Below are 20,888 nucleotides of genomic sequence, written 5' to 3' on the forward strand. Positions count from 1 at the left end.
TGTCATTTTGTCCAATAGGATTCCTATTTCCTACAACCGCAGTATAAGACACATGTTTTTCTCCCAGAGGTTGAAAGTGAGGGTTTTATTAACATTTAACAACAATAAAGAGATTTTTTAAGAATATACTTAGTCTTTAGTTGAACTGTACTCTGAACAGTTCATTAGATAAAACTGTACAGTCGCATGCCGTCCATGACTTCAGCCCTTCAACACAGCTGCTCATCATCTGGACATATTCTGCTCAGGGTTTGAACTGAAAAGTATTTTTATTTTATTATTATAACTTTATTCTTATTATTTGTCTGTGTGTTTTCAGCTGAGCTAGGTGACTGTGACCCATTAGAGCACAATGCGGACCTGGTGACAGAATTTCGCTTCGTCCCCAACCAAACAGAGGACGTGGAGCTGGCTATATATAACGGATGGAAAGAGTGCAGGTAAGCATTTCACTATTACTATAGTACTTTATGAGTGGGCAGTCAATTAAACGTAATATTAATGATGAGGGATCTAAAGCAGATCCCGAATTGCTGCTCATTCACTTTGAATAGGTGACGTCGCGCATTGCCGATCTGAATTGTGGTTCCATTGTGTTGCGTTGCTTGCACAGCGTGCATTAGAAACTGAGTCGAGCTCAACCTTTCATGAGGCAGCGGAGGCTCCAGCTAATCAAATCACGTTCAAACAAATTCTTTAGCACAGGCACTAGCCAATCACATCACTTAAATGCAAGTACAGATCCTGCTGTCAAAGTTTTTAGGAAGAGGAGGCAGAGGCAGCTGGTGAACTTGAAGTGTGATCGTCTGGTTTTGGACTTTATCTCCTGTGTACATTGCATTGATTTTTCCATCTTCTCTGCTCAGAGCTGCAGTTGAAAATTGGCTTTTCCTTCTCTTTTGTTAAATCTCCTCTCTGTTTTCCCTCCTCCCCTTCAGAGGTCAGACTCCGGCCCAAGCTGAGATCAACTACCTGAATAAAGCAAAGTGGCTTGAAATGTATGGAGTGGACATGCACATGGTCCAGGTAAGTGACTGTCTCACTAGCATGGACTTTATAACCTCAATCAACTGTTGTCACATGCATATAGATGCACATACATGGAGTTGATCAATAGCAGAGCTGAGATCCGAAGCAGGAATTGACCTTCATAAAAGACAGGAATTGCAATGAATGTGCATAAAGACATGAATATGTGATGGTGTCATAATCAGGGATAATTCTAAATTTAAATTAAGACTAGTCGACCTGACTGAATCTTAGAAAACAGTCCACAGCGGATCACAGCCCCTGTGTGTTACAGATCGATTATTTTCTTTCATTTCTTTTCCTACCCTTCTGTCCTGCAGGCGAGAGATGGTAATGAGTACAGTCTGGGTCTGACACCCACTGGAGTTCTGGTGTTTGAAGGAGAAACTAAGATCGGCCTCTTCTTCTGGTACAGTTGGTCATGACCTCATTCACTGAAATGTTTATTTCAATACTTTATAGAAAAACCTTTTAATTTTAATAATTCCTTTTTTGTATGTGTGTGTGTGTATGTTTGTTTTTTCCCTTTAGGCCCAAAATCACCCGACTAGATTTCAAGAAGAGCAAACTGACACTTGTGGTCGTGGAGGATGACGAACAGGTGAGCGTTAGCAGACACTGCCGTACAGTGGAATGTTAAAAATACAGGACAATGCTATCTATGCTCTATATGTACCGTACCTAGTTATAACACTTATCTGTCGCAAACAGGGCCAGATTTATAGTTTGTATTTTAAGCACTCGATACCAAGGCTCCTCCTGTGAACAATAGTTTTCAGTTTCACCACATATAAACGTGTTGCATCATATTTTACAAACTGTAGACCACGCGAGCCATGTTTAATCACATTGAAAGAGAAAGAATGAACATACAGCGTTTGCTTTGTTCATAATAAAAGCTTGTCTGAAGTAGTGCCTGAGCCTTGAAAGAGGTTTGCTCCAAACCGTAATGAAACAAGACTTTGTATTGTTGTACCCAGAGGCTAGTGTATATGAGAGGAACATAGTCTGTTTATGCCCATCCTGGAGGTCTGACTGAGGTTAATAAAGAAGCATGCCCCTCTGGTATTTCTGGTATGCACCATTCTCCTACACACACACACACACACACACACACACACACACACACACACACACACACACACACACACACACACACACACACACACACACACACACACACACACACACACACACTGAGGTCTCACCTTCCAACTCTGTCCTAAACAGTTATATAATGTATGTAGCTTTGTCACCACATAAATTTACTGTACATTTTTTACAAGCACAGAACATTTTTAAAAACCTCTGACAAGATTCTTGTCTGTCACACACACACACACACACACACACACACACACACACACACACACACACACACACACACAGCAGGAGCTTTAGTAAACCGAGGGAGAAAAGACGAGCTGTGATTCTTGTCAAACTTTTCTCACAGTTTTTGCACATATTAAAGTAAATTGTGCAAAATGTGTAGAAGGTAACACATCTTAAAGAGAGTTTTTAGGGACAGGTGGCCAGTTGGAATGCACAGTGTGTCCGTGAGCATGTCTGTCTGCCTCTGGCTCTCTGGCTCCACTGGACCTGTGGGAGCAAGTCTTACTTTCGAATTCATCGTGGTGGTCGGGTCGTATTGTTGCAGGTCTCAGCTCTCTGTAAAACTTTATGTTAGATCTATTAGAGCATGTGAGGATCTGAGATCAATCTGACAGGATAGAAAGACCCCTCATGTCCAAAGCCGGAGTCAGCAGGAACTCATCTGGTGGATTGTCTATACTGTATTCTCTATGGAGCCCGACATCTGCCCGACTGACCGACCGACTTCACCATCGACGGTACCATGAGTGCGACACAGACGTTTCTCTTTTCTGTTTACTTTCCTGAGTTTTTGGTTTAACAGATTATATTTGTTGTATCTGTTTTTTTCCTTTTTTGACCTGGATTGAACTGAACTATGTTGGACTGGTGGTGGAGACTGAAACGGACACAGACACACCCTCACCTCTTTTCTATTCTAACCCTAACCCTTCTTTGTTTATTTTTGTTTACATAGTTTTATGAGAAGTCATGTTCAACATGTTCTTTAGTGGTCTTTTCTTTGGTCTTTTCCTTACGCGCCCACTACAACCCCCAATCACCACATCCCTAAAAGAATGTGACTGTGACTCTGGAATGGCAGTGCAGGTTTTGCAGCTGACTGTGGTGTCAGTCAGACTTTCGTCTACTTTGCAATTAAAAATCAGATTACCTGCACACTATAGTGCAGCCATTCATTCTTCACATATCAGCCTCCTTCCACAAGAAAGAATTAGCACATGGGCTAATTTCAAATGATTCTCCCGTTTGTTTTGAAATGAACTTGTTATAGTTCACAGTAGATGATTGTACTACACCAGGCTGTGGGTGAGGGTTCTATTCCAACTGGAGATGCTCACATGAGACGTTACTCTACTGAGACCAAGTCCTCTTCTCTGTGTCACCCACGTCTAACTCCGTGCCAATCCTTGTCAGGGTAAAGAGCAGGAGCACACCTTTGTCTTCAGGATGGACCATCCCAAGGCCTGCAAGCACCTGTGGAAGTGCGCCGTGGAGCACCATGCTTTCTTCAGGCTCAGAGGGCCGGTGCAGAAGAACTCTGCGAGCTCCGGCTTCATACGCATGGGATCACGCTTCAGATACAGGTAACAGTTGGACGTTGGGGCAGGTCAGGGGTGAAGGATGCTTTTGAATGTGCAAGTTCTCTCAGAATTTTAGATTCATAATATAAATCCCATATCGACAGTAACACAGTTTGTTGTGAATGAATGACTTATGGTCATGTTTAGCCTCGTTTCCAGTGCTGCTCAAATAACAGTGTAAATATAAAATGTGACCCAATCAACACAAAAACTGTCAAAGTTTAAGCACAATTGTAAAACATGAGATATATAATGTGAGCCCTTTTTAATATTGCACAACTCATCACTTGAACTTGCAAAAAAACATTTGCAATCTGCTTTTCCACATCTCAAAATTGCTTATTTGAAAAAATACCGGAAGTTGCTAATGAATTAGACGCCACAAATTTCAAAGAGCCGTGTTTGTTTCTGTCCCTTGTGTTTGAACGCACCAACAGAGATTAACCTAGTGTGTTACAGTATCATTCCTCTGTACATACAAACCCCACACATGTGTACACACTGATACTTGCAGTGGTTCAAACCAGGCACTCAGTGTCAACATGCTGCAGTCGCCAGCTAGTTCCCTCCTCTGTGTGTTTAAACATTACCCAGTTGGATAAGCACTGGCAGTAATGTTGGCTTAACACAGAGGTTAGAGGGTTTGTTGTTAATAGAAGGTTATCGCCTGGATGGGTCCTGAGTTCAGCAGTGGTCCTCACTACGCCTGTTGTTTTTAAGAAAATAAGATTTAGCAAAAAATAATCCTGGAAGGTTGTCTATTGTATTGAATGAATTACCAGGGTTACCTTGACTTGCACAATGGGAATAAATAGATATGTTTTTAAGTATAAATTATGTGTTTGACTTTGTTTGTGTTACCAGTGGAAAAACCGAGTATCAGACGACCAAGGCCAACAAAGCGAGGCGGTCAGCCTCCTTTGAGAGACGGCCTAGTCGACGCTACTCAAGGAGAACCATGCAGCTCAGAGGTCATGGAGGTCAGGACAACACTCGTAGTAAGAAACCAGCACATGGGAATGTACTGACAGTATACATGACAATCACAGAGGACAAATATACACAGAAAAGCACATGCATACATAGAATATCTATATTTTTATGAACATTACACTTTCATGAAGAAATAGTCTATCATGATATAAACTTACACACATCTATACATTTTAAAACATGTATTAATCTCCTCATTTTGATATGTTTCTGTTTATAACAGTCTGTCTGTTTTGTTTTTTTTACAGGACCATTCAACACACAGGAGTGAGTACACTGATGTTTATACTACGTGATTGTGTAATTGTCTTTTAAAATGACCTTTTCTGTCTCATCCTTCTTGCAAAGGTTAAATTCAGGTTGTAATTTAAGGTTAACCACAACAATTGTAGAAGCCTAGCTTCTGTGTGTTCCACACCTTTAAAGCATGGTTGCTTACAGTGCTGTGTCTCTAACATGCACACGCACACGCACCATTAAGCTCGGCTATAATCATGTTACAGCAGCAGCCGTGTGTGTGTGTGTGTATGTTAAAGTCATGATGTCAGTGGTAGTGTTAATCTGTCCTGGGACCAGCTGACTCAAAGCATAGTAATGATGATAAACATTCCTCTGACTTTCTTCACACCCATTTGGACAAACCTACACTCCGACAATGCCAGTACTTTGAAGCAACAAAACAAAACTGATGGGGATTTGCTAATTGGCTCACAGGCACCCTGATAGACTTAATAAAAAAAGCATTATGGGAAAAGTATTACCATGAGTTTGTCCAAAGACCGACAGCAGGTGGTTTATTTTCATTATAAATCCATATATACTGTTTATGTCTTGGTGCTTTGTGAGTTTTTTGATTAAAATCTCCATTTCCTTCTCTGCTCAGAGCTCCTTCCTCAGGCAACGGAGTCAGCTCCAACAAGGAGAACAAGGTGAGGAGCAAAACGGCTGCATTGTTTTAATCCCTCCTCTATTATCTTGGGAAACAAAACCGAGCAGCACAAGAGACTCAGGCTGTTCTTGAACTCTGATGGACAGTACATAGGAAACAGTTCCTCTGTGTGACCAGTTGCAGTTTGCAAATGTTAAACAGCTGGAAATATTAGTGCCTTAAAGGGATAGTTAACAGATAATGAGTGAATTAATATTTTTCGGTGAACTATCCCTTTAACACATCTTGTCTATTTCCTTCTGTACTCCCAAAATGTGTTGCTCTGTTTAATATAATTCTGTCTTTTCCCCCTCAGGCTCCTACCAGAGGTGCATGGTCAAGTGTTCCTGTGGTCACCCCAGTGGCTGCTTCTGTCTGTGGACCAATGGAAATCGAGTCCCTGCCCAGGAGTCCTGGAGTAGAGAAAAGGAGGTTTGTTCATTGTTAATTTGAGTTTTATAGTCCTCTCTTCTGAATGTCAGCGTGTCTTATTCCATTTTGTTTTGTTTTTATTTGCTGAAATGCTCTCCAGTCCCTTGTTACTAAGACAGACAGTTCAGAAAGAGGATGAATCAACGTTTTAAATTGAATGACAGTCAATTTGTCATACGCCAGTGGCAGCTGACAAGACACAGGGCCATGTAAGGGAAGGGCTGATCCCTGTTGGATGCTGAAAGATTCAGTGCAATCAGAAAGTATCCAGATACGTTTTTACATTTCATTATGTTTCGGCCTAATGCTACAATTGTTTAACTTAATTTCCCCCCCTCATCACTACACACTGAGTAACACATGATGACAAAGCGTAGATATTTTTTGCTGATATATGAAAAATTGGAAAAACTGACCTGAAAGACTCAATTTGAACTACTTTCACATAAGGCTGCAACCTTAAAAACAATGTGAAGACTCTGAAAGGAGGAAGTGTGGAGGTAGAGAAAAAGAGATATAAGCAGATTAGGTGTTTTATTTGTTCCTGTGTCCCTTTCATACTTGCCTGCTCTTTTTCCATATTTTCAAGTTCCTGCTCTTTTTTGCGATTGTGCAATGATATACAGGTTGTACTTGTACTTGTGATGCTATGGGGAGGTGTTCTCTGAAACACAATGGTGTGATATTTAATGCATTTAGACAAATATCTGACTGACTGATAGTGACAGTTAAGAGTGACGGGCTGCGGATTGACATATTTATGACATATTTCTCACATCTTATGGTTCTCTCTGTTTCTGTTATATTTTAGCCCTTTTTTTTTTCCTAACTCCACTTTCCCTTGTGGTCCCAAAGTGGTCTCAGATTGTAAACTTCCCTGAATGCAAGCTCCTCAGTTATAAACCTGCAATGTCCCCCTGTGTGTTCCAGTATTAACATGTACTGAGGAGTAATTGGTCTTGTCTGGAGCCTGGTCAGGTAGGTACGACCCAGCACTGAATCTTGCTGTTGCGCTGGCTTTAACAAATCAAACGCTGTGCGGTGACGGGCTCCGTGATTTTGGCTTTTAGTAAAAAAGGGGCTGCCTTGCAGTGCATTCGTCTCCTCTGATTCTATGTTTGTTCATTTCTGATCAGCATGAAATCTCAACCTAATCGGTGCAGGGTAGGATGTGATGATTCAGCTTGGATCTTGTGTTTGGCATCATGAATCCGTTACGTGATGATTTCTTGCTTTGGATCTGCTCTGTTCAAGAAATCGGGGCGTGTGGAGGTTTCTCTCCTTTCACTTCATTTAACACTTTGCATCCTGTGAACATGCTTACTTATCTTCTAAAGTTTGAAATAGTTAAAACAGTATTTGAGAATTAGTGTAAGTTTGTTGTAAGATATAAGTTATAAGTAGCGAAACAGTAAAAATTATATTTCTCACCTAAATGTGTTTTTTTTTTTTTCAGCGTAATGTAAATATTCCTATTTTCCTAACCAGGCTACTTTGGCTTCTGCATGAACGGCTCATCCAGATTTACAGCTCAGGCTGATCCTGTTTCTAGTAAAGTACATTTCTGGTCAGCTGCAATAAGAGGATTGCCGGTCATTTATGTAGAAAACGGGACTTTTTTTAATTTTGGAAAAAATACTGACTTGCACCCGGAATAGCAGGTTCACAGATAAGGCCAGTTCATTGACAGCATGATGACCTCACAATGCTGTAAATACAGATTAATCCATAACTACTGATATTTGTAAAGATTTAAAACAAACTATTCATTATTGTGCTTAACAGTCAAGGGCCGCGATATTTTAATATATGATAACCCACCTAAGCAACACTGACACTAGTCCTGAGAGATGTGTATTTTATCACCTCTTGTTTATACCATCAACCCATAGAAACCGTGTACACTGGACCCAGTGGACATGAGGAGGAAGCTTTGAAAGAGACAGTTTCATCACTAATGCTTCGGAATAATCTGTGGAGCTCTTCTCCTGCCGCATCTTGCTTTTAGTACAATGTTGATTTTGCAACCTTCAGCTTTTCATTCAGATAACACGAGCAATTAATCTCAATATCTGTGTATCTGTCATTTATATTTACTGACCACAAATAGCATGTGATATCCGAATCAGTGACAAGAGTGAATTGCACTTTTTAAATCAAGAGGAAATCGTACTTATAAAATCAAAATAACAAATTATCATTTAAAACAGCTACCCTTAATAAAATGTTAATAAATGCCAATCTATCAATTATAATTGTAAACAAAAATGATTTTTAATATACTCCTTGAGAAACTCTATTTTTCTTTTTGTATTTTTGTCCTATTCACAATGTTGCTTACGTCTTTAAGCTGCTTCTGTCTCATTTAAAAACTCCCATAGTGCTGTCTTTATCTGTCGTCTCTCTTTCCTTCACCTCTCATTCCTCTAAGTTTTTCCTCCTCTCTGTAAAATGATCATCAGTGAGAGTAAGTAGGTCTTTGTTTAATGTCTTTGCAACTAGCTAAAACAAATTCTCATCTGTATTGCTAAGAAGAGACACAGAAGTTAATCTGCTGACCATGTAGTCACATCACATTAGTTAGTCACTGCTTTAAAGTGTCAGTGGGAAGCCGTGCACTTATTCTCCCAGTAGTGCAGCATGAATGAAAGCCTCCAGCACTGACTATAAGAACCCAGATTTGACATAGGCCATCAGACCTCCGCCATCGGAGGTGAAAAGCCACATCTCAGACGTGCCAGAGACATCTAGTCCACTTCACTTGACTCAAGTGTTCGTGTCACAACACTTGTCTGCACGCCAGTGTACAATGTAGCAGAAGCAGTGTAGTGTACGTTGTGAGGCTTATTCAGTGTCCTGACACTGCTGGCCCCACCACAACCCTCGGTTTTATTCATGTGGTTTCATGTCCCCTGAAGCAACGCTTTTGTGATAGAGCTTTCAAATGGACAGATGATGTCATATAAAAAAGATCAAATCCATCACCATTGACACAGCTGTAGAAAATCCCTAAGAAACACTGTTTATCAAAGCTGGACAGCAAACAGAGTTAACCTTTGAGATTCTCCGATACCGTTTCACTCTCCTTAAAAGTGAATAATAAAAAAGAAAACTTGTATAATGTATTTTAACAGCTTTATACTACTAACCCTGTGTGGAAGTAATGAATTGATTTATGGCCTGGCTCAGGTTAAACTTGAAAATGAATACATGCAGAGAATGAACGTCATAGATCTTCTTAAATTATCTAATTAGACCATCATATCTGAAAAATAACACAAATATATTGCAGTACTACTGCAATTCCTGTTTTGGAAAGGCGAAGAAGTGATTTCCGTGAAAAAAACATTGCAGTTTTATTTAGGTAAAACTAATAAATAAGAAAGATGTGGTTCAGGATCGCTACATATATTTGGAAACTTGCCTGTGCCTGACTTGGCATTTTCAGCCGCATCAAAAGGATTTCTGCTGCTGCTATTAGAACATCTCTAGTTAGCTTGCATGTCCAATTAATTACAAGAATGAATCTTTCATACTAATGTTTTTATTTATCATTATACCTTTTTTTTTTTTAGCTTTATTAGCCACCTGCTGCCACACATTCTCTGCTGCTGCCTTCTGCTCCTCCCTTGTTCCATTGTGTTGAATAAGCTGCATTTATCTCTTATCTTCTCACCCCCTCTGTCATTTGCATATAATCTCATCCCCCAGTCTCACTCTATGGTTTACGTCGTCTCTCATTCACTCCCCATTTCCTAAAACCCCCTCCTCCTGTTTGTCCTCTTCCCCTTGTCTTCCTCCACCCTGTTCTCCTCAGGTCTCCTCTTCCCTCCATCCTCCATCCCCCCTGCTCATCTCTCATCAAATCTCCCCGAAAGGAGTTTGGCAGATCTGACCACCTGACGACAGTCTCCCCGTCTGTACTGACATGAATTGGACAGCACACTTATAAATGGGAATGACACAGCAGTGGCTCGCCCCATGAAAACCTCCTGCTGTGAAAGCAGTGACTGTCACATTGAAGAAAACGCTTGGCGTGAATGTCCATATGTCTTAGGATCTGAAGTCTAGTAACACTAGTGACACTTCTCCAAGCAGTCACACTTGAATCTGTTCTCTGTGTCTCTTTCATCTCCTTCCACTTTTTCCTTCATACTCGTTCCACTGCCGTGTCTGAAAGGCTTCCTCTCCCTTTGCTCCGTTCACCTACTTTTTCTCTCTCGCCTTTTTCCAGTTCGTCACTTTCAATACTTATTAACTCTCCTCTCCTTTCTCTCCTTCCCCCTTTCCTCCTCTTGACCTTCTCTCCTAACCTCATAGTGAAACTGCGTGGCTGGGGTGAGATGGTGTCATTGTGAGGGGCAGGAATTCAGCTCTACTCTCGACTCTGAAAGGAAACAATAGGTCACATAGTTCTGAGGGTTTAGGCCCACGCTCTACTTCTTTGTCACACTCTTAAAATAACGTAATGTTTTTGTAATACTCTAAACATGACTTCCACCAAATGATTTTTTTTATATAAGAAAATAATTAGTTTTTTCTCTTTCGTATTTAATTTGTTCTGCACATTTCATGGATCTGCTGCTGCTCTGGTTTTAAAGGAGGTTGAATCAGAAGGTTGATATTTTTCTCATCTGTCGAGAAATGTGTCTCCAAGATTGTTAGATTAGTTTAACACAAAAAAAACCAGGGGCTGATAGTTTGCTAACTTGGCTCTATTAAAGGTGCATTTCATACATTTCCAAGTACATACATTTTGCACATTATTGTTTGTCACATCATGGACACTATACTCACAAATGAAATTGATTTGACCCTCTCATCCAACTTCTTGGTAGAAATATAATTCCCTTAAAATATTTTCCCAAGTGAATCAGACATTAGTTTATCTGTTGAGTGTTTTTATCAAATAAGCCAGCTGTCAAGCTCATGATGGATTTAGCTGATAAATCCAAGCAGCGTGTCCAAGTTGTTATCCTATGAATTCTTAACTACACCTCAGCTACGCCTCTGCATAGCTGTTTCTTGCACATCCCACACAATTGAGATAATTTCATGATGTTGTTTTGCTTAGTTAAATGTTAACAAACCTGTGACCAAAGGATGTACACCTTCTGTGTTCCAATCATTTCATAGATATAAATACATGATTGCTCTTGTCACAGAAGAGTGTGTAGCTTTAAATAGCATCTTTGAAGTATGTTTTATCCTTTCTCCTACTTAAAGCTAGGGTTGGTAATCCTGGAAAAACTACACTTTGAAAATATGCGACCGATGCATCCCACCTCCTCCCATCGGCCCACTCATCAAATCCTCGCCCCCCAAAACACATGAACTAGAACAACCTTACAAAAGGACTCTTCTGTGACTCGCTCACTAGCTTCTGTCTATCGTCTCAGCTGCAGTGGTGTTTGTCTCTCTGGCTTTAGACTCTGGTCATGTGCGGTGAGAGCACGGACAGGGTGAGCACAGGCAATTTGGTTAGTGACAGACAGGTATGCCTGCCACTGTTTATTAGAATCCTGTGAGGGCCACAGACAGGAGCCTTTTTTTTACTGATGACTTATTGATTGCTTTTGGGACGTGAAGAGGATTTCAATAAATAAAAAAAAGTGTTTCAGGAAAAAGTTACCAACCCTATCTTTAACTGTTACAGAAGGATTACCAGGATTTTGATTAAGTATGTAACATTTACTGATTATTATTGTGTATCGTCTTTTGCCGTCATTCGAGTTGTGCCTTGACGACTGCAGGTGCACAAAATCTCTCTTTTCATTCACTCTGTAAATCTGTTGCCATTTTTACACTTTTCTAGTATTTCCCTTTAACATCGCTTTGTAACTACTCTCAGACTTTCTGTCAGAAAACTGTTGGAGGAGGAGGTGAGTCGTGTAACTGGTGTAAATAAATACTCATGTATGAGAAGTGAATGAAAACTAAATACAGTTCTGTGCTTGTCTGGGAGGAGGCCTTACATCCTTGGTATGTGTTTATTGCCCACATCAGAGGTTTATACATCCTCACTGTCCATGCTGTTTCCTTAATAGATTTCCCGAACATGTGGGAGCACTTTATATGTTTGGTTTGCGAGTCCTCTGGCGGAGCATTTTCCTTTTCTTCACATATAAGTGTGGTGCTCTCTCCAGGCTGTATGCACACCACCACTACTCTGCTTCACTGTGTCTTCAGGCTACAGAAATATGAGGTAATAACTGGGCTGCTGAAGGAGCTTCCACCAAAACCCATGTAGAAAATGTTTTGCTTCGGGACACTGCAAATTCTGAGAATATTGCATCACATTATTCCCCAACAAAAGTTATTACTTGCTTTGCAGACTTATTGCTTTTGGCAGAAGCATGTTTCTATGAAGTGTTCCTTTACCTCGGGAGAGGACATCTGGTTTTGGGCATTGTTTATTTTTTTTGTTTTGTTGTTTTTTGAGAGCTACATCTGCCACATCTTTCTGATAGAAAGTACAGCCACTGCTTTTGTACTTTCTTCTTATTCTTGATAACAATCATTTACAGTGGATGCTCATAATTTTAGATATATGACAATCTTTTTTTTTCATATCTATTTATCCTTAACCAAAATGGAGATTACGTTTCTTTTTGTTTTATTTGTTTTATTTTAATTTTGTTGGTTGTTAATGGGAAATTGGTTTCATTCTCGAATGTCTTCTGATACACTATCATGGACCAGTTCTTTGCAGAACCCATTCATATCTTATGGATGCTGCTGGTAAGTTGTACAGCTGTGTGAACCTCAATTCTTCTGTTACAGTTTTGGTTAAACATTTGCATCACCCCCTCCATCATATGTTTGTGTTTGTATTAAAAATACAGTTATCAAACCAGCATCTTCACCTGCAGCTTCTTTCATACCTTCCTCTTCTACCTGTTATTGTCTGCAGTGGGCCCGTGGTTGCTGACCTGATGGAGACCTGCATTGATGATGTCCTCGGGGCTCCCGTTGTTCCCACGGTGACGGCCACAGAGGAGGCCGGACCAAGCAATGCCTACGCTGCTGCCGCCAGCGTCGCAGCAGAGGATCCACTCAGCCTCGCTGGTGAGGTTATAGAATGTAACACAATGGGATCGGTCTGAAATAGCGTTTTAGAGACCAATCCACCACTAATCCTGTCAATATATTAGGCCGGTGGTTTGTTGTGTATTTGTAGTGTATCGGAAACTAACAACAACCACTCTGACTCACTCCTGCCTCCACGATATCTTAAACAACTGCTCTGCCTCTTCTCACATTGTTCTGTATTGTACATTAAGTCCGTTATTAGCAAATCAGCTGATTATGGGGTTCATGATAATAAGTCAACATAAGAAAAATATTTTGAAAGGGGACAAATTTAACTTGTTTTGTTATTATAATGATAATGTTAATTAGAAGGGCACTCAGAGGGGTAATGTCCTAACTCCCCATGTTAATGAAAGGGGAAAGAATTTGTTTTAATCCACCTCTTTATCCTTTATCCTTCTTCGGATCATGCCCCACCCCTCTACAAACATTTGTGGAAATCAATTCAGTAGTTTTTCAAACACAGATGAAAACATAGCATCCTGTGCAAGTTATATTGTAAATGCACTAAAAGATTAAAATAAAGTTGGTGTGTGTTCAATCCTGTTTATCTGTGTCTCGTCAGAAGCAGCAGCTCGTCTGAAGCAGCTGGAGTTGGAGAACAGTCCAGTTCTTGCTCCACTGAGAAATAACGTCAATGTCAATTTGGCCTTGAACAATCAGGTGCGTGTGTTTTTGAAAATGAAAGCCCTTGTATCTTTAGAAGGTAACACGTGTAAAGCTCTGAGCCAAACCTGCACAGGCAGATTCAATCAGAAACTGTTTATTCTGGGTTATTACTGGGTTGATCGTTTAGGATGTATCCTCAGACCTCTCACGTTACGTGTGTCCCTTGTGACCGTGCTCCAACAGGAGGACGTGGTGAAGCTCACAGAGAAGTGTGGCCTCAGCAGCGCAGGCAGTAGTCCCGTTGTCACTCCACTGCGCACCCCAGAGGATCTGAAGAGTAACATCCTAAAAGCACAGGCTGAGGCTGCTGCCCTGAAGGTGAGGAACAGGACTCCTCTTGTCTGGAGAGGAAGGAAGACCCCTGAGAAAATACAGCTACAGTATTTTTACATGATGATGATCAAAGTATTTTTACTTTGCAGTGTTTTAACCACTTAACTTAACCAACTTACCTGATCTCTCTCTGTGGACCTCTGTGCAGGGGCCTGTGGAGGAACACGTCGTAATGGTTGGAGATAAAAACTGTAACTTGCAGGAAGCTTCTGCCAGGTGAGACCTCAAACTGCTTTTTATTACAAATTGAGTGAACTGAGTGTTATAAGAAATTATAAGAAAATGTTTCTGCTATATAGCCCTTAAATTTGACTATGAAACTATGCAAAATATTTCTATTTTCGTAGCATGACTCCTGCAAAAACTCCTCCTTTAAAGTTGGTCGAGCACAGTAAGTCATTATAGAGCGAACAAGGACAGGACAAAAATCCATTAGTGCTTGTGCTTCATTGTTTTAAAACTGGGCCTCCCTCCTCCTCCTCCTCCTCCTCCTCCTCCTCCATCCTCCTGAGTCATACCAACTGTCATCGCATTGTCTCAGCCAATCACGGATTCATAATCCCCGCTGCAAGAGCTGATTAACCTCTTGAATATTCATGAGGATTATTAGCATAGCTCACAACATTACATCACCTGCAGCTCATCCGTATTAGCGACGCCGTACAGATCAACAGGCGAGTCTCTCTCTCTCTCTCTCTCTCTCTCTCTCTCCCGGACACTGTTGTTCGATCAAACTGGAGAATCAGACACATTAGATCTGGCAAACGCTGTTGCTCAAAATTTTTAGTTCAAGTTTCCCCTTTTTACGAGGCATCAAGATGTGGTTTGAGGAGACGAAAGACAAATTAATTTGCAATAAAACCTGGATAAAAATAAATTACTTCTGAAATGGTGATACAGCTTGAAGCAAGATAATATGATGATTATATTGCGGATTAGGTTTTTCTCTCTAAATCAGACTGAATATTTCATGCAAACATTTACATATGTAGATTTTCAAACCTAAATACATGCTGTCTTCCTACAGGTTGAATGTGGGCACAGGGCGTCTGGGCAGTAACTCGTCTCTCTCCGTTAGCAGCCGCCCTGACACCCAGGACTCGTGGGACCTGCTGAAGCCAGCTTCACTGGTCTCGTCAGCCGGAGCCAGGTCAGTGTGTTTGCTGATGCACTTTCTTTTCTTTTGCTTTGTATGTTCACAACACTAGATAATATGTCAGCCAGGTAAAATCTTGTGTTTATTCATGACTGCAGAGCACAAAACAAAACAGTCACAGAAAGAATGAGAAATGAAAACCACAGCTAGTATTTCATGTTGATGTGTTGTAAAGAGACGTCGTGGATTAAGATTGAAATATACTGATGTAGTACACAGAACACAAAGGTGCTGCTTGTTCTTTATGGTCTTTGCTGACATCTGGTGGCATGTCTGAGTACTGCATGTTTGTGTGTACGGGTCAGGGTGCGTTGGGTCACATGACTTGAGATCTACCTGGATACTGCTGCTGTTTACATTAGAATGATGAAGAATACAGACGCTTGACCCGACAATTCAACTCACACAATTTGGCTCCAGGCTCGTAGATGCAGTAAATGCTTAACGCTGTTCTTCTTCTACAGTCTGGAGAATCCCCAAAAATGGATTAATCACAATTAATCAGCAACTATTTTTGATATTAATTTAAAGTTTTTAAGGTATTTATCAAGAAAAGATATCCAGTATATCTGGCTCAAACCTCTCTTATGTGCAGATGTTTTGTTTTTCTTTGTTTAATACTGTTGTAACCATAGCAACTGTTGGTCGAGCAAAACAAATAATTTGAAAACATGTATGAGTATTAATTAATTAAAACAGAAATCTGAAATTCTTTATCCTCATCTTTTTCTTTTTTCTGCTCATCAGTGCCGAGAGGTTAGCTGAAGATTTAATCCCCTCCGTTCCCAAGATGCCGTCAGAGTCTGCCGGCGAAGGCTCGGCTCCGAAGGTAACAGATTTATTCATAATCATATAGTTACGACTCTGTTACTCTCTTACATTTGTCACAATAAATAATTGAATCATTGTCTTAAGTGTTATTAGTATTTGAGGGCTGGAGAACAAATATTGTCCTATTTGATTATTCAATATGGAACTCGAATAACATTACCTGTAGTGTTATGAGGCTTCAGGTGCATTTTACATCCTGTAACCAAGGAGCCACCCTGTGTCACTCTGACAGCTCTTCAACCTGAGCTAGTTTCTGCCTGTACACAGGTTGTTTGTGTGGCTCTTACTTGATCTACAGTATCATGTGGAAGTTGTGAACTCATCATCGAATACAGGATTTCTATATTTCTGTGTTTGTGTCATCCAACAGGTTAAAGCAGAGGAAGTAGACCTGTCCAACCCTGCGCCGCTATCTGACAACCTGATCGACTTCACCGACCCAACTCCTGCAGTAAGTCCCAGCCCACTGTGTGTGCAGCAGTTTGGAAATGGCTGCAATGATTTCAAATTTAACCAGTGTTTGAACTACACGGTGGCTTTCGAGGGAGCCTTATTTTCAGTGGAACTACTTCATATGTCACATAAACGTTCTCATGGAGCTGCGCCGCAGGGAAAATGGGCGATGTTTCAGTTTCCCCTAATTTTCCCAAAGTCGGCGTTCAGGGGAACTTACTTTCCATTTTCTGACAGTAGCAAGAAACACATATTGGCCCATTGCTCAAGACAAACTGGGTCTAACCACCAGATCAATTATTCACCCTCATTCAGACACATGATGATAAACATTTACAGTATTTACACGTATATAAGTAGAAGTAGAAAAAGGAGTGTGTGTGTGCTTGTTGTAACATTTATCAAAACACCTGTGTGTCAGTGATCTGGGGTCGAACAAGAATTAAATGCAGATATGTAAATTGGTAACTAAGTTTTTCTGGTCCTGTTCCAGCTACCACCAGTGCAGCAGCCAAAACCCGTCATCACGCCTCGCTGGATTATTCCAACAACTGCTGTGAGTGCTCAGAATCTCTTCAGTCCTCAGTCTCTTCTCTCTCTGGCCTTTGTGTCGACCTGTTTCTTACTTTCCACATGTTCTTTCATAATCTTTCGGAGGGTTGTGACGTGTAGTTAATTCTATCGGTTTGTGTTCATTGCCCCTAAACTGTCCCAGGTTGTTTTTAACACTTTGCCTAGTTGCTGAACACGTTGGCTGATGTAGACGCTCTGTAGAAACTGACCTCCTGCCTTCTCCCTCATCCCCTTCTAATGCAGCATCCCGGCGTCTTTACTAACGGCCTGCTCGACCTTGACCCCCATGCTAAGGTCACCCCTCTTCTCCCTGCAGACGGGGGAGCTGCTCTCACCCCAGCCCTCCCCCACCTCGCTCACACACGTAACACCAACTCCGCCAGGTAAAATCTGAACCAAAGCACTTAACAGGTTGTTTTCCAGGTGTTGTAGCATGCTGACCCCTGCTGGCCAAACAAGAAAATGCTTCCTTTAGCTATAATCCCCAAATTAAACTATTGTCACTGGACACAGTGAGAACTGAGAACATGAATATGTAGAATGATGTCAGCTATGTCCCTGACCACATGGACGTTTTACCTGATTGATTATTTAACCTGTTCTTAATCATAGGTTTGCTTTTGTATGTTTTATAATTATAGATTTATTATTTTAAAGCAGTGTTTTCCAGAACCATCATGCAAGTGTGTGTTTTATGTCTGCACTGGTAAAGCCTGGTTCACACGACATGATTTTCAGTCAATCAGCAGTTGCCACGATTACAGAGCCTGGCTTGTTGGAGTCTGCGACAACTCCAGCCAATCAGAGCGCAGGACAGGGTGAAGGTTCATGTAGTGTTGAGGTGTCCCCTGATTCTTTTATACTGCACGTCTGTACTCTGGGAAATAATAATAATAACCATGGGTTAGGGTAACAGAAACTCCGAGTAGCTTTTATTAACTGCATCAGAGTCGGGTTGGGACAACAGCTGCTAGGCTCCCGATCACAAGACAGCAAGTCGTGTAGTGTGAACTACGCAGCAATCCAATGACTTTTAGAGGCAGGTGGTCTTAACTGGGGTTAAAAGCAGTCTCTGTCCCTGATGCAATAATGTTACCGTCCTGCCACTCCCCCCCGTGTCCCACAGCATTGGGGGTCAACCGCCAGCCTCGGACGATGCGGCCAAACCCAGAGGTCTCCTGACCACTGAGCTCTGATGAAGAAACAAGGAGCCGCCTCGACCGCTCCCCCCCGTCTCATCCCGTCACCCATCCACACACACAGGACAGCTGGAGCAGGTGTGCTGAACACTGTGGGCTGAGAGGACTACAGGAAGGAGGAGGCAGCTGACAGGCACCACAGTGTCCAGTACCCACACTGACACAACGTTTAGTTTTGTAAACCGATTAACACAACATTTAGCAGCTCTGTTAGCGACCTGCCATTTACTGTAATCCATCCACTCCACCCGACCTCAGTCTCACAACCAGCACCACTTTCCTGTAGAGTTTAAATCCTATCACCCTGGGAGGTACATTGTATAAAAGCAGGTAGGTTGCCTCTTCTAGTGCTGCTCCTCCATCCCTCCTCTCTTGTTTTAAACCACTGGATCCCTGCTCTGAGCTCACACGTACAGCTGCTGCGTTACACTGGATACAGGACTGAAAAGACACGTCTCTTAAAAAAAAAGAAATGTTTATTCTAAGAGATGAAACGGCACCTGGACTGTTCACAAGATGAAACACGTGGATATGATGCTGTACTGAACTTGTAGCACACTACAATATTATTTTTTTCCCTTTTTGAAACCCAGACAATTCTACATGTGAAACTTTCCACTGGATATAAAAATTGCGGCAACACTGGACCTTGAAAGAATTCTTGGACGATGATGATGATCAACTTTTCTTTTTTCTTTTTTTTTTTTACCCTGCTCTTAAATGTGTCTATTTTTGCTGTTTTTATTTGAAATCTGCACATGTTGGTTCCAGAGTTACGAGGGAACGAACATCTCAAACTCCCCTCATGGGTTTTTAATATGAAGTTTCAACATTTTTGTCCTATAATTTAGTTTTTCTCTTCAAAACACTTTCTCTCATGACTGGATTTTTATTCCCCCACATTAGTTTTAAATGCAACACATGTCATTGCTGGATTACATCGTGGACAGTGTGTCCAATGTTTGAGTCATCTTATGTTAATAACTGAGTTCACTAGACAGTATCTCCATCCTTTTATAGATGGTGACTGCCAGTATTAACATGCTGTAGCTATTACCCTGCCTTATGTAAATGAGCGTGTTCAAAATGTGTCATCTTATCAATGCTGGAGATGCCACAGAACAAATCTATCACTTTCTGTTGCTGATACGTTGAAAACCTGGAGGAGAACTTTTGTACATGTGGGTAATTGAGGCCTAATTCTACACGTTGTTAATGAAGTCTGTCACACTGACTCCTAAATGGTAGAGTTGTAGCATTTCTAAGAAAACAACCACATAGGCTACGTGAGTGTGGAGCCTCGTTCAAGTTGTCTGTAGTTTTTGTTAGTACGATGTTACGTCTCGAACAAGGGAAGCCGACTCTCTGACATTGTCTTCTTAGCCGTGACAGTTATTTATGCTACTACTCAGTGTCATTGTTCGAATATTACGTGTTGTCCACAAGTGTTGTAGCGCTCAGTTGCAATGTATCGTCAGTGTAATGGCGCCACCTGGCTGTAGATATGAAGTAGACCTATATATATTATTTTTCTGAAAATGACGTTGGCAGTATTGTTACTACGCGCTAGGGAGAATTTCAGCATCGAGGTGTTTTCTAATTACAAAAGAAGTAGGAACTGTGTTACTGATCAAACTGAATGGGGGGGGGCACACATTGTGACATCTCAAATGCATTTTTATATAAACTTTTATTGTATATTTTTTTTCTTGGAATACCTTCATCATCTTTCAGTAAAGCTTTGCTACAGTAGGAGTCAGTTGTTTTTTTATTCATTACTTTATTATTCCGGTCGTGTTTAAATGGTTTCTGTTATTACTGTTGGATTCACTAGATAATCAGACTTTCTACTTTTCTCTGGACCAGATGAGAAATGAGCCATGAGACAATAACCTGGATGTGATATTCAGATCTGAGTTAGTTACCTTATGTTTTTATTGCTGTTAGCAGGATTACACAAAAACTACTGAGCCCATTTTCTTGTAACTTTGTGGGAGGGTGGGATATGAGCCAAGGAACAACCCATTAACTTATAGGAGCTTTAAAAAATAGCATTAGCCTTCACGTTAGAATGCACTCGCTGGGAGCCCTTCTATTTTAGTGTAGTCACCAAAGGTCCAGTTACAGTGTTATTAATTTTTATAACCATTAAAATAATTAATAACCCTAAAAACCACATCTGGCAGGATAAGACGCCACAGTTTGCAATATTTGGGCTGAATAAAGGATTAATTAAGAAATCAGCTGAACCAAGGTGGATAGAACAGTTGATTTTTATATCAATTTAATTTAGAGATAACATTATAATACACAGTCTATGACAATTACAAATTTATTTTCAACAAATGAACACAGTGCCGGGTCTTTTTGCAGAGACATTTAGACTTGTACAGTTGTTGCTGCTAACATGAGCAATGGTTCTGTTCTGTTCAAATGTCCCAGTGAGACGTAACAGACGTTTTACTGTATGTTACCCAGTTTGACCACATGATGGCAGCACAGAACCA

General features: G+C 40.9%; 1 protein-coding gene across 4 annotated transcripts in view; it reads left to right on the forward strand.

Annotated features, from left to right (window-relative positions):
• Positions 1-20,136, forward strand: part of epb41l5 (erythrocyte membrane protein band 4.1 like 5) — a 33,641-nt gene extending 13,505 nt beyond the window's left edge. Inside the window, exons 8-26 of one of the 4 annotated variants that reach the window (XM_035174431.2) lie at positions 320-440; positions 939-1,026; positions 1,350-1,438; positions 1,561-1,630; positions 3,556-3,725; positions 4,587-4,720; positions 4,964-4,982; positions 5,599-5,644; positions 5,960-6,075; positions 12,989-13,143; positions 13,733-13,830; positions 14,020-14,154; positions 14,318-14,385; positions 15,197-15,319; positions 16,073-16,154; positions 16,527-16,607; positions 17,103-17,165; positions 17,426-17,565; positions 18,309-20,136. In XM_035174431.2, coding sequence (XP_035030322.1) covers positions 320-440; positions 939-1,026; positions 1,350-1,438; positions 1,561-1,630; positions 3,556-3,725; positions 4,587-4,720; positions 4,964-4,982; positions 5,599-5,644; positions 5,960-6,075; positions 12,989-13,143; positions 13,733-13,830; positions 14,020-14,154; positions 14,318-14,385; positions 15,197-15,319; positions 16,073-16,154; positions 16,527-16,607; positions 17,103-17,165; positions 17,426-17,565; positions 18,309-18,378 — 1,868 coding nt within the window. In that variant the 3' untranslated portion in view covers positions 18,379-20,136. The remainder of the gene's footprint in view (positions 1-319; positions 441-938; positions 1,027-1,349; positions 1,439-1,560; positions 1,631-3,555; positions 3,726-4,586; positions 4,721-4,963; positions 4,983-5,598; positions 5,645-5,959; positions 6,076-12,988; positions 13,144-13,732; positions 13,831-14,019; positions 14,155-14,317; positions 14,386-15,196; positions 15,320-16,072; positions 16,155-16,526; positions 16,608-17,102; positions 17,166-17,425; positions 17,566-18,308) is intronic. The other 3 variants (XM_035174433.2, XM_035174432.2, XM_035174434.2) reach the window with 3 other exon arrangements.
• Positions 20,137-20,888: the final 752 nt, after the last annotated feature.

The sequence above is a fragment of the Hippoglossus stenolepis genome, chromosome 13, assembly GCF_022539355.2.
Source record: "Hippoglossus stenolepis isolate QCI-W04-F060 chromosome 13, HSTE1.2, whole genome shotgun sequence".
NCBI lineage: Eukaryota > Metazoa > Chordata > Actinopteri > Pleuronectiformes > Pleuronectidae > Hippoglossus > Hippoglossus stenolepis.